Source organism: Balaenoptera ricei, chromosome 21, assembly GCF_028023285.1.
Source record: "Balaenoptera ricei isolate mBalRic1 chromosome 21, mBalRic1.hap2, whole genome shotgun sequence".
Taxonomy (NCBI): Eukaryota; Metazoa; Chordata; class Mammalia; order Artiodactyla; family Balaenopteridae; genus Balaenoptera; species Balaenoptera ricei.
The window spans coordinates 35,590,910-35,603,491 of NC_082659.1; the positions used below are offsets into that span (position 1 = coordinate 35,590,910).

General features: G+C 46.1%; 1 protein-coding gene across 5 annotated transcripts in view; it reads left to right on the forward strand.

Annotated features, from left to right (window-relative positions):
• The first annotated feature begins 975 nt into the window (after positions 1 to 975).
• The window catches only part of INTS10 (integrator complex subunit 10), a 36,138-nt gene continuing 24,531 nt past the window's right edge, over positions 976 to 12,582 (forward strand). For 3 of the 5 annotated variants that reach the window (XM_059909212.1, XM_059909211.1, XM_059909213.1), the window contains exons 1-9: positions 977 to 1,231; positions 1,817 to 1,884; positions 3,069 to 3,172; positions 4,777 to 4,916; positions 7,063 to 7,144; positions 7,638 to 7,778; positions 8,209 to 8,380; positions 8,841 to 9,010; positions 9,801 to 9,934. In XM_059909212.1, coding sequence (XP_059765195.1) covers positions 1,103 to 1,231; positions 1,817 to 1,884; positions 3,069 to 3,172; positions 4,777 to 4,916; positions 7,063 to 7,144; positions 7,638 to 7,778; positions 8,209 to 8,380; positions 8,841 to 9,010; positions 9,801 to 9,934 — 1,140 coding nt within the window. In that variant the 5' untranslated portion in view covers positions 977 to 1,102. Of the gene's footprint in view, positions 1,232 to 1,816; positions 1,885 to 3,068; positions 3,173 to 4,776; positions 4,917 to 7,062; positions 7,145 to 7,637; positions 7,779 to 8,208; positions 8,381 to 8,840; positions 9,011 to 9,800; positions 9,935 to 12,582 lie in introns of all 5 variants that reach the window. The other 2 variants (XM_059909210.1, XM_059909214.1) reach the window with 2 other exon arrangements.

Sequence of the window (12,582 nt, forward strand, 5' to 3'; positions counted from 1 at the left end):
GCAGGCAATAGTCATTGTTTACTGGGATGGCAGGCAACATTCTTTGCCCTCGATAGTAAGTATATATTCATATTTATTTACCATATTTATAATGTTTTCATGTATGAAGTATATAGTCATTTCTTTTTTTCCCAAAAAAATCAGTTTTGAATCCCTAATCTCGGTTTTAAGTCCAAGATATCAGTGGTACTAGAATTTGCTAAAAGTTTTGTATATAGACCTTGGACTGGAGACTCCAACGAACTGTTGGGAACCCACATTTTGGCACATGCCTCCTATTAGGCAAATAAACGCTGCTTCCTCCGGTTCCTAAGTGTGGCCTCCCTTCACGAGATCAGGTAGACTGTTTTGTTTTCATTTGGTGAAAATGACACTGATTCTGGTTGAAAGAGAATTAAAACAGCTATTTTCTGTAAGTCACAGGTCCCTAACACTGTAAACTCGGGTTGGAACAGGATAAAAGGCTCGGTAGCTCCTGGCATGCAGCCAAACACCTGCAAAGTACTAAGACTGCAACTGGCTCAATAAATGCTTTTCGGAGAAACCAGGGAATAAAGGCGCAAGGACCATGAGACGTGACCATGCTGAGGACCCAAAGCACCGGTCCAAACGCTGGCGTTACCGCCTGACCGAAACCAGCGCGAGCCTTTCTGTACATCCGATCCGGAGGTCCCGAGGGGCTCTTCCCGCCGCCTCCGCGCCGCCTCTCGGCGCTCCCCGTCCAGCGTCTTCCCCGCTCGGCCCCCGGCCGCCCGGCCAGGACCGGGCTTCGCGCGTGCTCCCTGGCTGCACCGGGGTCGCTCCCGAGCAGGGTGAGAATCCGCTCCTCCGCGTCTTGGAGGCGACCTGGAAGAGCCGGGACGAACGCACTAGGTCTTCAGAGAACGAAACGGCCGGGCACAGGCGCAGAGTGGCCAGGAAGAGGCTGCTCGCAAAGCCCGGAAGCCCTGCCGGATCCACCCTGCGGCGGCCGCGCGACCCCGGACCTGCGCAGTAGCGTCCGCGGCGGCGGCGGCGGCAGCAAGATCCGCGGCGGCAGGGTCCGTGGCGCCCCCCAGCCGGAAGGTCCGGCAGCCTCAGGCCGCCCGAGGCCTCCCGGGTCATGTCGGCCCAGGGCGACTGCGAGTTCCTGGTGCAGCGAGCCCGCGAGCTGGTGCAGCAGGACCTGTGGGCCGCCAAGGCTTGGCTGATCACGGCCCGCAGCCTCTACCCCAGCGACTTCAACATCCAGGTGAGGCCGGGCGGGGGCGCAGGTGGGGCGCTCCTCCCCGCTTCCCTGAGCCCCCCGCGAGGCTGGCCCAGGGGACCCCGGGCCCCGCTCCGGGTCGGGGCGACGGGAGCGTTACCCTCTCGGCGGCCGGGACAGCGCCTTGCGCCGCCGGGCAAGGCCGCCCGCCGGCTCGTGGGTCCGGACGGCCGCCGAGCGGGCGCGGGTAGTGGCGGGGGCGGGGGCGGGGTGGGGTTGTTCTAGGTCCCCGCGGGAGGGAGCTGGGGTGCAGTGTAGTGAACACAGGCGCCAGCTCCGGGCTGCGGCTCTGTGAGGGGACCAGTACCGCGCACCTGCGGGCCCCGCGGTAGATAAAGGCATTCGAGTGACGCGAACGCCGTAGTCGTGCACCGCGTTGCCGTCGGGGGTAGTCAGAAGCCCCGCTGGCCGCGGGAGACGTGCCTGCGCTAAGCCGGGGCCCCGGGGCCGTGCGGCGCGAGCCCTAAGGCTCCGTCAGCGCGTGATGCCCGACCCTGGGACCTCCGGGGCGGTGGGGTGAGCCGGGCCGGCCGGGCGGAGGGCCTGACGCGGCCCCGGCCCGTGTTGCAGTATGAGATGTACACCATCGAGCGGAACGCGGAGCGGACGGCCACCGCCGGGAGGCTGCTCTACGACATGTGAGTGGGGACGCCGCCCGCCCCTCTCGGGAGGTTTCCTTTCTGTCTGTGGCAGAGGGAGTTGGGGGAGGGTCCTCAAGTTTAGGTGCCGTATCCGGCACCTAAAGCTTAACGTGGTCATGGGTCTAGGCCTTCCGTTAACTGCGGGGAAGTCTTCTTAGGTTTTATTCTTGTTACAGTTCTTCCATTCAATCATTTATTTTACTTTGGGAATAACGTAGTAAGGCTCCTCGCAGAAGTTGCGACGGTACTGAAGTGTAGAGAATATCAGTGGAAGTCCCTCCCAGCCTCGGCCCGAGTTCAGGGGGGTGTGTGTCTGTGTGCATGTACGCCCAGGGGGCACCAGCAGGTTCTGGGGGAGGAGCTGCAGCGGTGAGCGCCTACCGCTCACCCACTGTGATGGGGCGCTTTCCAGGCCAGCATGTGGGGATCTACTTGCTTCTTTCTCCTGTCTGCATAGCGTTTCAGCCCTCTTTTCTCGGCGGACATTTAGGTAGTTTCCAGTTGTTTGAAATTATATTCAGAGTGTCAGAAAGCAGTTTTGTACTCACATTTGGGTGTTTTTCTGTAGAGTAGATTCTTAGACGTAGGTTTTCCTAGTCGAAGGGTATGCGCATTTTAAATTTCGATGCACTGTCAGATTACTCTCCAAAAAGTACTGTTCAGTTTACATCTCCACTGACCGTGTGTGAGTGCCTCTTTTCCCACACCTTCGCCAGCATTGGATATTATCAGTCTTTCTCTCAGCTGTCAATTTTTGCCGGTGCCACAGGAGAAAACAATATCTTGCTATTTTTTAAAGATTTGTGTTTGTTGTATTACTAATAAGACTGAGTATCTTTTCAAATATTTGGCTGTTTGTATTTTTTCTGTGATTTGCCTTTGCCCATTTTTTTCTTTGGGGAGTTTTTTTTTTTTTTTTTTTTTTCTCGTCGTTTAGGAGTGTTTTGCATATTATGGTCACTTGTCTTTTCACTTATTAAAAAAACTAAAGACTTTTTTGAGTACGCTCATTTTTCTTAGTTTTTATTTTTATATCTTTATTTCGGTTTGTTGTGGTACATCTATATATTCACTTGGAATATAGTAAAATATGTTTTTCTCTGATGCTAACGTTTTACTTTCTTTTTTGGATACTATTTGGAATCTGACATTTTAATTTAATGCATTCATTTTAAAAATAGGTTTGTGAATTTCCCAGATCAGCCCGTGGTGTGGAGAGAAATCAGCATTATTACATCAGCATTAAGAAACGATTCACAGGATAAACAAACCCAATTTTTAAGAAGTAAGAATGAAGTGATAACTTAATGGTGTATAAATTACTACTTCTGTAAGTCAGAAAGAGAAATACAAATACCGTATGCTAACGCATGTATATGGAATCTAAAAAAATGGTTCTGATGAACCTAGTGGCAGCAGGAATAAAGACACAGGCGTAGAGAACAGACTTGAGGACACAGGGGGAAAGGGGAAGATGAACAAAGTGAGAGAGTAGCACTGACATATATGCACTACCAAATGTAAATTAGCTAGCTAGTGGGAAGCTGCTACACAGCACAGGGAGATCAGCTTTGTGACCACCTAGAGGGGTGGGATAGGGAGGGTGGGAGGGAGACACAAGAGGGAGGGGATATGGGGATATATGTGTATGTATAGCTGATTCACTTTGTTGTGCAGCAGAAACTAACACAACATTGTAAAGCAGTTATACGCCAATAAAGATGTAAAAAATAAAATTACCAACATCAATAAAGAGCTAAGGTATTAAAGCTATCATTAAGAAATCAGAGATAAGATATAATAATGTGTTTTATGCTACATACTCTAGCAATATACATCATTTATGATAAAATTAGAAGCAAAAATGTAAAAGAAGATAATTCATCTAATTTTTATAAAATGTATGAGATTAAAAGTAATTGTATTTTGGAAGTTTTGCCTACTTGGGTAAAAATACTAGCAATTATTTCACCGTAGTAAAAGTGACTCACAACTGTGAACCCAATAAGATGCAGTTTTATTGATCTGTTAATTTAAAAAATAATAATTTTCTGAAAAACAGAAATATCTAGAAAGTGATCATTCTTTTTACTGTTATTAGAACATAATGATGATGCTATCTCATATAATACAGTTGTAGATATACCAAAATATTTCCAAGTAGAATTATATTATAATAAAAAACATATAATTCTTTTTTTTAAAAATTACGACTTCTGGAATACCAAGTTCTGTGTAGTAATTTCACAAAAAAGTCACATCTGTGGTATTGGTACCCATATGCATGTTTTGTTCTTGGCAACTGAAGCCTGTACAAATGATGTCACTTGATCCCTTGAGCATATGCTTAGAACCCTTTAAACTTCCTTAAAGGATGTGGATTTATCAGTTGGCCCGGGAAACTGAATATATTTTAACAAGTTATACAGTAATCAAAAAACATCTGTAGATTAGGCAGATCTCCACAGAACAGGAGAGAAACTTTCAGTAATTTATGACCTTTCTTATTAACCTTCACTCTGTGTTGGTTGCTATAGCCAATCCCGTATTTCAGATTTTGGATTAAAAAAAGTAGATTGTTTAGGTCATTTCAACTCAAGTGAGTGCTTTTTATCTCAGTCAGCAGCAAGCACTGCTGTGACCCTTCCCAGGCATCATTCTTCTCTTCTAGATCCAGTAAGGCCTCCAAAGGTTTTATCGTCATTCAGCAAATATCTTATGCCCCATAGTATCTGACCCCAAAGCCTTCCAGGTTGTAGGTGAACTCCAACAATAGTGGTTCTTCACTTAGTATACACCATTCTGTACGTGATGATGCCTTATTTCCACTTTTGCTTCCGTACTTTCTTTCTGAAAGAAACTTTTAAAAGTGAACTGTGTCATATACAGGTTTATTTGAAACTCTTCCTGGTCGGGTCCAGTGTGAAATGTTACTAAAGGTTACGGAACAATGCTTCAACACTTTGGAACGATCAGAAATGTTGCTTCTACTTTTGAGACGATTCCCTGAAACGGTGGTACAGCATGGGGTAAGATTTGATCCTTTCCTTTTTCATAAAAGAGAATAAAATTCATCAGTGGACTCACGAGTATGTTTAAGAGCTACAGTGTGTATTATTCTAAAGCAGATTATTCTAATTCTGAGGAGTACCAGGTAAGATTGAACTCAAATCAAGGAATCTTTGTCAGTAAAGGTAAAAGGATGTCACTGTTACCAAACGCTATGAATATCCAGTAGAAGTTGTGTTACCAGTGTGAGGAAACAGTCACCAAGCCTTGACAGTGCTACTTATCTTCAATTTGTAAAGTACAGTAAAGTTTTAAAAAATAATCTGTTTCATTGTATTGAACAATGTGTTTGAATTTAAAGGAGAACCATAGTTTGTATTCTTAAGGTTTTTCACATGCTTTTGCCACATGGTCACTGTTTTCCCTCTACTCTGCCCTTTCCTCATATCTCTAATTATCATTGAGTGCTACTGGCAGGCACTGGTCGGTGGTCAGTAGGTCTTTCTGTACTCCTTAGATCCATTGAGGTAGATAGCATCCTACTTTACATATATGTTAGTCACTTCCCGTGGCCAGTAACGGAGAGGTGGGGTTCAAATCATTAACTCTCTTAATTCAAACTCTTTGGCTTATTCTTTCTGGCTCCACTTTTCTGGCTGCTGGCCCCAGTTAACCTTCTCTGTACGTCCGTATATTAGTTTCAAGGACCGCCATAACAAAATACCAGAAGCTGGGTGCCTTAAAACAACAGAAGTTTATTCTCTCACAATTCTGGAAGCTCGAAGCCCAAAAGCAACGTATGGGCAGGGCCGTGCTCCCCGTGAGGGCTCTGGGGAGGACTCCTGCTCACCTCATCCTGGCTTCTGGGGCAGCAGCGATCCTTGTCATTCTTCGGCTTGCAGCTTCATCACTCGGTTTCGGCCTCTGTTGTCACGTGGCCTTCTTTGTGGTCTGTGTCCCTGTGTCTTTACATGACCTTCTTATAAAGATACCAGTCATTGGATTTAGGACCCACCCTGATCCAGTATGACTTCTACGAAGACCTTTTTCCTTTTTTTTTTGGCTGCATTGGGTCTTTGTTGCTGCACGTGGGCTTTCTCTAGTTGCGGTGAGCGGGGGCTTCTCTTCATTGCGGTGTGTGGGCTTCTCGTTGCTGCGCGTGGGCTTTCTCTAGTTGCAGCGATCCGGGGCTACTCTTCGTTGCGGTGCATGGGCTTCTCACTGCGGTGGCTTCTCTTGTCGCGGAGCACAGGCTCTAGGCATGTGGGCTTCAGTAGTTGTAGCACGTGGGCTCAGTAGTTGTGGCTCGCAGGCTCTAGAGCGCAGGCTCAGTAGTTGTGGCGCACGGGCTTAGTTGCTCGGCGGCATGTGGGATCTTCCCAGCCCAGGGCTCAAACCCGTGTCCCATGAATTGGCAGGCGGATTCTTAACCACTGCACCGCCGGGGAAGTCCCACAAAGACCTTTTTTATAAGATAAAAAATATATGAGGTCACATTCTGAGGTTCTGAGTGGACGTGAATTTTGGGAGGATGCTGTTCAACCTGGTGTCCTCCCTGATCATTACTCTGACTTTTAACTTTCTGTCTCATGTAATTGTTTACATGGTTCCCCTCTCCCCCCACCCCATGCATCCCCAAGTGGTTACAAGGAAGATGATGCAGGTGTTGGTGGATTTGGAGAAGCCAGCTTTCTACTAGGCTAGGGCATCAGTAATGGGAAGGTGGCCTTCTCAAACAGTTGTGTCCGACCTAGTCCAGGCTGTATGACTGACTACTCCCGGCAACTCTTGAAGATGTTAAGTTTTGTCTACATAATGCATCTTGATGTAGAGAGTAAAGTTAGTTTCTACATTTCTTAGAAAGATCTCTACATCTCTATTATCAAACTAGCTCCAGTGCTTCCATTAAGTTTCTTAGACGTTTTAATTGTACTAGTTCAGGGGAGAATAACCAAGACAGAGTGGTCTGTGCTCAGGTGAACGTGGGGTTCCCTTCTGGGTGGTGTTGCTGATGCATTCTTTTGTTTTCTGGTCTGTAAAATGATAGTATTCGTTTCCTGGGTAAGTTTGAATATACAAACTATGTGGTAAATCAAATATGGTGTTTATTCTTGTAATTCTGACATCTGAAACTTAACACAAATGATTAATTGTATTTTGAAACAGGTTGGCCTTGGGGAGGCACTATTGGAGGCTGAAACTATTGAAGAGCAAGAATCTCCTGTTAACTGCTTTAGAAAATTATTTGGTAAGAAAAATTACATCTTGTATTCATTCCTTATGCTAAGTAGAATATGCTGGGGGTAAGTGTCATTTCAGAAATAAGGTCATTTGTGGAAAGCAAAGGAACTCCTCGTATTATGGGATTTAAATCCGTGTTTATTTTTTCAGTTCAGAAAGCATTTTAAACAACTCCTAAATTTTTATTATGTAATAGTTGATACCTCTGAAAGAATATGTGTAGCCATGTATTTGAGTATGAAGCATACTAATAAACACCTGAATTTCCACCCAAACATCACTCATAATGTGGAATCTGCCTGTGTGTTTCCTTGCTGACTCCATCCACTGGTGTCCCTCTGCACTGCAGTTTTTAAATAAATGTGCCATAAGGGGTTTCTTTTTGCCTATCTATTTTAGGTACTACATTAAGTGAACTCTAAAATAAATTTTGTTTTTGCCAGAACCCTAGAGTAGACAAACAGCTTAATCGGTTTTTCCTCATTTTCCCTCTTCAACAGTGTGTGATGTCCTTCCTCTAATAATTAACAACCATGACGTTCGGTTGCCCGCCAATTTGTTGTATAAGTACTTGAACAAAGCAGCTGAATTTTATATCAATTATGTCACTAGGTCTACTCACATAGAGAGTCAGCATCAAGGTAAGTGGGAATAACCTGCAGTTTATTTTATTGAATTTTTTATTTTGTAAAATTTCAAGCTCAGAAATCCCTCAACATTCTGATTATTCTCCTCTGGATACATACCAGTTTGATAGTCTTGCTAAAACATGGTTCCTAGAAAAAAACACTACAGTTAGGAGATGAGACTTTTCCGGAACCAGTTTTACCCCTCGATTGAAACAGTGAACCTGCTGAACTTTAAGGTTAACTTCATGCATTAACCACAGCTCAAAGGTCCCTTCCTGCTCCACCAGGGGCCAGTGGTGGGTCTTTGAATAAAACACCCAACATGCTGAGGGTCTGTGTTCTTGCCTCTTGCATGGGGAGTTAGACATGTTTTCTCTATAAAGTACCGCATAAATAGTAAGTAGTAATGGTAATTGTCAGCTACTTTTTTTTCACATCTCAGGTGCCCAAGAAACGTCTGATTTAATGTCACCGAGCAAACGTAGCTCTCAGAAGTACATAATAGAGGGGCTGACTGAAAAATCATCCCAGATCGTGGACCCCTGGGAGAGGTTGTTTAAGATTTTGAATGTTGTTGGAATGAGATGTGACTGGCAGATGGATAAAGGAAGACGGTACAAAACTGTTCACTTCTAAGATTGCATAACAAATCTTTTGATAGCGTACTTTCTATAAAACAAAATACTTTTTTCTAAAAGCATATAATGTATAGGTACACCTCTGTCTGGGCAAATTCTGTAACACTCAGTATTTATGCAAAAGAGTGGTTTTTCACTTTATTAAAAGATTCCCCACGGAAGTATGAACTCTTAAGATGATGTTGAGCTTGAAGCACTCCTTGGTGTTTAGAGGAAAGAGAAGCTACTTGGCATGTTTGTGTCATGAACTCTTGGCCTGTTGCTGCTCTAATTCAGAAGAGGAATTTGCATCCATATGCAGACAATGAAGAATAATTTTACATGCCTAGAGCCACATTTGGTAGTTGTAATGGTTCTATTGGGGCTTTTCTCTGGTAGACCTTTTGCTGACAAGCCCAGAGTAATTAAATAATTTTTATTGTCCTTCACCTTTCAGAAGCTATGGTGATATTTTGCATAGAATGAAGGATCTCTGCAGATACATGAACAACTTTGATAACGAAGCTCATGCAAAATATAAAAACCAAGTGGTTTATTCCACTATGTTGGTCTTCTTTAAGAATGCATTTCAGTATGTCAACAGCATACAGCCGTCTCTATTCCAAGGTTGGTTTAAGAATTTTAGAGTGTCTCAAAATACTGGCCTCATTGGGGGTGGTGAGGAAGATGAAAAATGTTTACCTTAACATTGTTCTTGGATCCAAATAATTGCGGGGTGATGCCAGAGCTTTCATTAGTTGTTGATTTTTATGTAAGTAAGTTTTCATTAAAAACTTCTATATCAAAGGATGTAGTGGTACTGTGAAACTAAATACAGATATTGAATGCCTCTGTTTTTAAAAAGCAGCAGATGTAGCTAAGTACTGAAGTAGATTTCACAATGACTTCTCAATAGACAAAGATTTTTAAAAAAATATGTATGCATATAAATTCTAGAGAATGGGAAAAACAGGAAAACTACAGGAAAACAGGGTGAAATCAGCCACAATATTTCCAGTGTAATGCAGCTCTCATTTTTGTGTATTGCCTATAGTGTTTCATGTATTTAGATTTGTTTGGAATTTATAACAGCAATGTATGTGCGACTTGGTAGTTTTTCTTCTTTTGGTAATTTTATGCTTCGTGATCATTGTAAAAAATTGATAGATAACGTAAGAACAGATGCAAAGAGGGAACTTTCCCTTGTCCACCACTGAGGAAGAACCTTTATTAACAATTTGGTCTACATCTGTACAGTTTTTCATTTCTGTATATGTATATGTATACTTATTTGTTTACCTGATTGGGATGATACTGAATGTATTTTCACACGATGGTTGAGTAAATTTCCACCTGATATTGAGTACTGTTTTCCTTGCTGCATTTTTAAGTGTTGGTGTTTTCCCTCTATCCACAGGTCCTAATGCCCCTAGCCAAGTTCCGCTGGTCCTTCTGGAGGACATATCAAATGTATACGGTGATGTAGAAATTGATCGCAATAAACACATACATAAAAAGAGGAAACTAGCTGAGGGAAGAGAAAAAACCATGGTAATTCTTTCAGATATAATTGTTAACAGATTATATGTTTATGGTTTGCTAGAAATGAATCTTTGAAAACATGGCTCTGGAGCTAAATTGATAAAGCTTAGGTCTTTTAATTATAAAATATAATTACTATATAAAATCAGTGGTTCTCAACTAGAGGTGATTTTGCCCCCTGGGTTATTTGACAGCGTCCGAGGACATTTTTGACGGTCGTGGCTCGGTGGGGAGGGGTTACTGTTAGTATCTAGTGAACGGAGGCCAGGGATGCTGTTAAACATGCCCCTGTGCACAAGGAGAGCCCCACAGCAAAGCGTTATCCAGCCCCAAAGGCCGCTAGTGCTGAGGCGGAGGAACCCTGGTGTAAGTCGTTCATACCTGTTTGACTTAGTGCCATCGATTAAATTTAAAAGGCGAAACCAGATAAACTACCTTGGACATGTAGAGCGGGGTGCCGAGGGGCACTGGCCACAGAACGGGGAGTTCTTAGGCCATCGGGGTAGGAGGTCATAACCCGAGGGGAGATGTTGGAACGGTCTCGTGAAGGAGGTTGGCATTTGACGCCAGCCTTGTAGGGTTTTGTTGTTTGGAATTGGGAAGTAGATTTTGTTGAGAGGGGGCACAAAGATGCAGGAAACCAGAGAGAGTGAACCATCAGTCTTCTGATCTGGCCTGCTGGCGAGCCAGTGCCCAACGCTGATTTTCGAACTCTTTTTTAAGCAGAGGAATCCTTTCTTTCAAGGAACACTTTTGCGGAGGCCCGTCATGTAACGTGACAGTGGGGATGCTCTCGGTCAGGGCTCAGCAAACCTTGTCCTGTGAAATGCCGGGCGGTGAATGTTTCAGGCTTTGCCGGCCCTGCGTCTCCATGGCAGCTACTCAGCTGTGCTGCTGAAGTGCAGAAGTAGCCACAGACAGTGGGAGACAGCAGGGCTTGTCTTGCAGGGCATAGCGTGCCAGCCCCTCCTCTGGTGCAAGTGTGAGGGCAGCCAGGAGTCTCACCCACCTTCTGTCCCCTCCTCTCCGCCTTTCAGTCTCTTACCTGCTCTTCTTCAGCCCTTGGGTAACATTTAACGAAACCCTGGCTTGATGAGAGGCAGGTCTGAAAATCAGTTTAATCTGATGTCTCCGAGGTTCTGGAGTATAAAGTGGTTTGGAGTGGGAAGACGTGGCCCATTCTGAATGTGCGTGTAAGGGTGTTAACCCTTCTGAAAAACTAGTTTGTTTCCTTCCACAGAAATAATGCTCAACATGCACAATTTTGCTTTGAAGCCCAACCCTGAACCCCAGGCTGAGGTCTCCGTGCTAGCCAGGCTTTCCCAGACGCCCTCTGTCTGCTCTTCCGTTCTTTCCTGACATCCCCAGGCGGGGTAACTCTCGTTAGCTCTCCCTTCTGCTTTCTGCGGGTGTGTGGTTTCACAGTAAGACCACGGACACCTCTCCCACCCATGTAGGTGGTAGGTTGTGTGTTCCTGGTCTTAATGAAAAGCAGCGGCCTGTCACTCAGCGTACGTAGCGTATGCACCCTGCGTGTGTCTCCATCCCTCCCGCCTCCTCCCCGTCCAGGCACCACGGCCTCTGCCCTGGGTCACCCGCGTCCTCCTCCTCGCTCCCTGCTCGCTCTCTTGCTCCCCACAATCTCTCCTCTACCCAGCAGCCTTAGTGACCTTTTCACAGTGTGAGTCAGACGTGGCTTCTGCCTCCGACGGCTTCCCGTCACTCTAAGAGTAAAATCCAGACTCTTTGCTCTGGCTTCGGAGCGTGCCCTGAGCCGCCCTCGGTGCTGCAGACACGCTGGCTGCCGCTGCTCCTGCCCGGGCCCGGCGCAGCCCATAGCCACGCTCTGCGGCGGAGTGCCTTTCTGTGCCCGGCTGGGTCCCGTCGGTCAGCGCTCAGCCCAGAGCCGAGCGCTCTCCCGGAGGCTGCCTCCAAATGGCCATCAGTGTTCTCTTTTTATTACTGTATCCAAATTCTGCATAGCCCTTATTGCTGTTTATTTTTAATTCTTTCTTGGTTGGTTGGTTTGCTGTCCGTGTCCCTTCACCAGAGTACAAGCTCCATGGGGCCAGCGACAGTGTCTGGCCCTCCATTCGAACGGTGCCTGCGCCCCAGCAGGCCTTCGGTGAGCTCTGGTGCGTGAGGGGATTCACACACGCCCTCCTGGGTGTGGGTCCGGGCCGTGGTACAGCTGTTTAGCCTCTGGCCCATCCGTTCTTCCCTTCCATCCTTCACTCGTCGTGTGCCGTCTAGCAGGCTCTGCTCTCATGCTCTGGCCCTCCAGGCAGTCTGGGGTCTCCGTCCCACTGCCTTCCCCACCCAGTGCAGGTCCAGCCAGGTCTGTTTGTCCCATTGTGGCAGGGGACATACCTGGTGGCCCATGAGCTCAGCTCACAGACCTGTCTTGTTTTACTCATAGTGTTTTGTTTTGTTTTGTTTTTACTAACCTAGCACCTAAAACTTGGAGGCTTTCTCTCACTGTCCAGATGTGTGACGTCCCTTTAATAATTGGTGTCTCTGATAATGCTGGCCCCTTGTGGAGGCCCAGCCCTGCAGTGGGGTGGACATTCTCCCCGCAGCCTAAGTGCCTGCTCACGTGACCGGCCAGGCAGCGGGAGCCGGGGGCAGTCTCCCCGTGGGCAGGGTGCTCCCCCCAC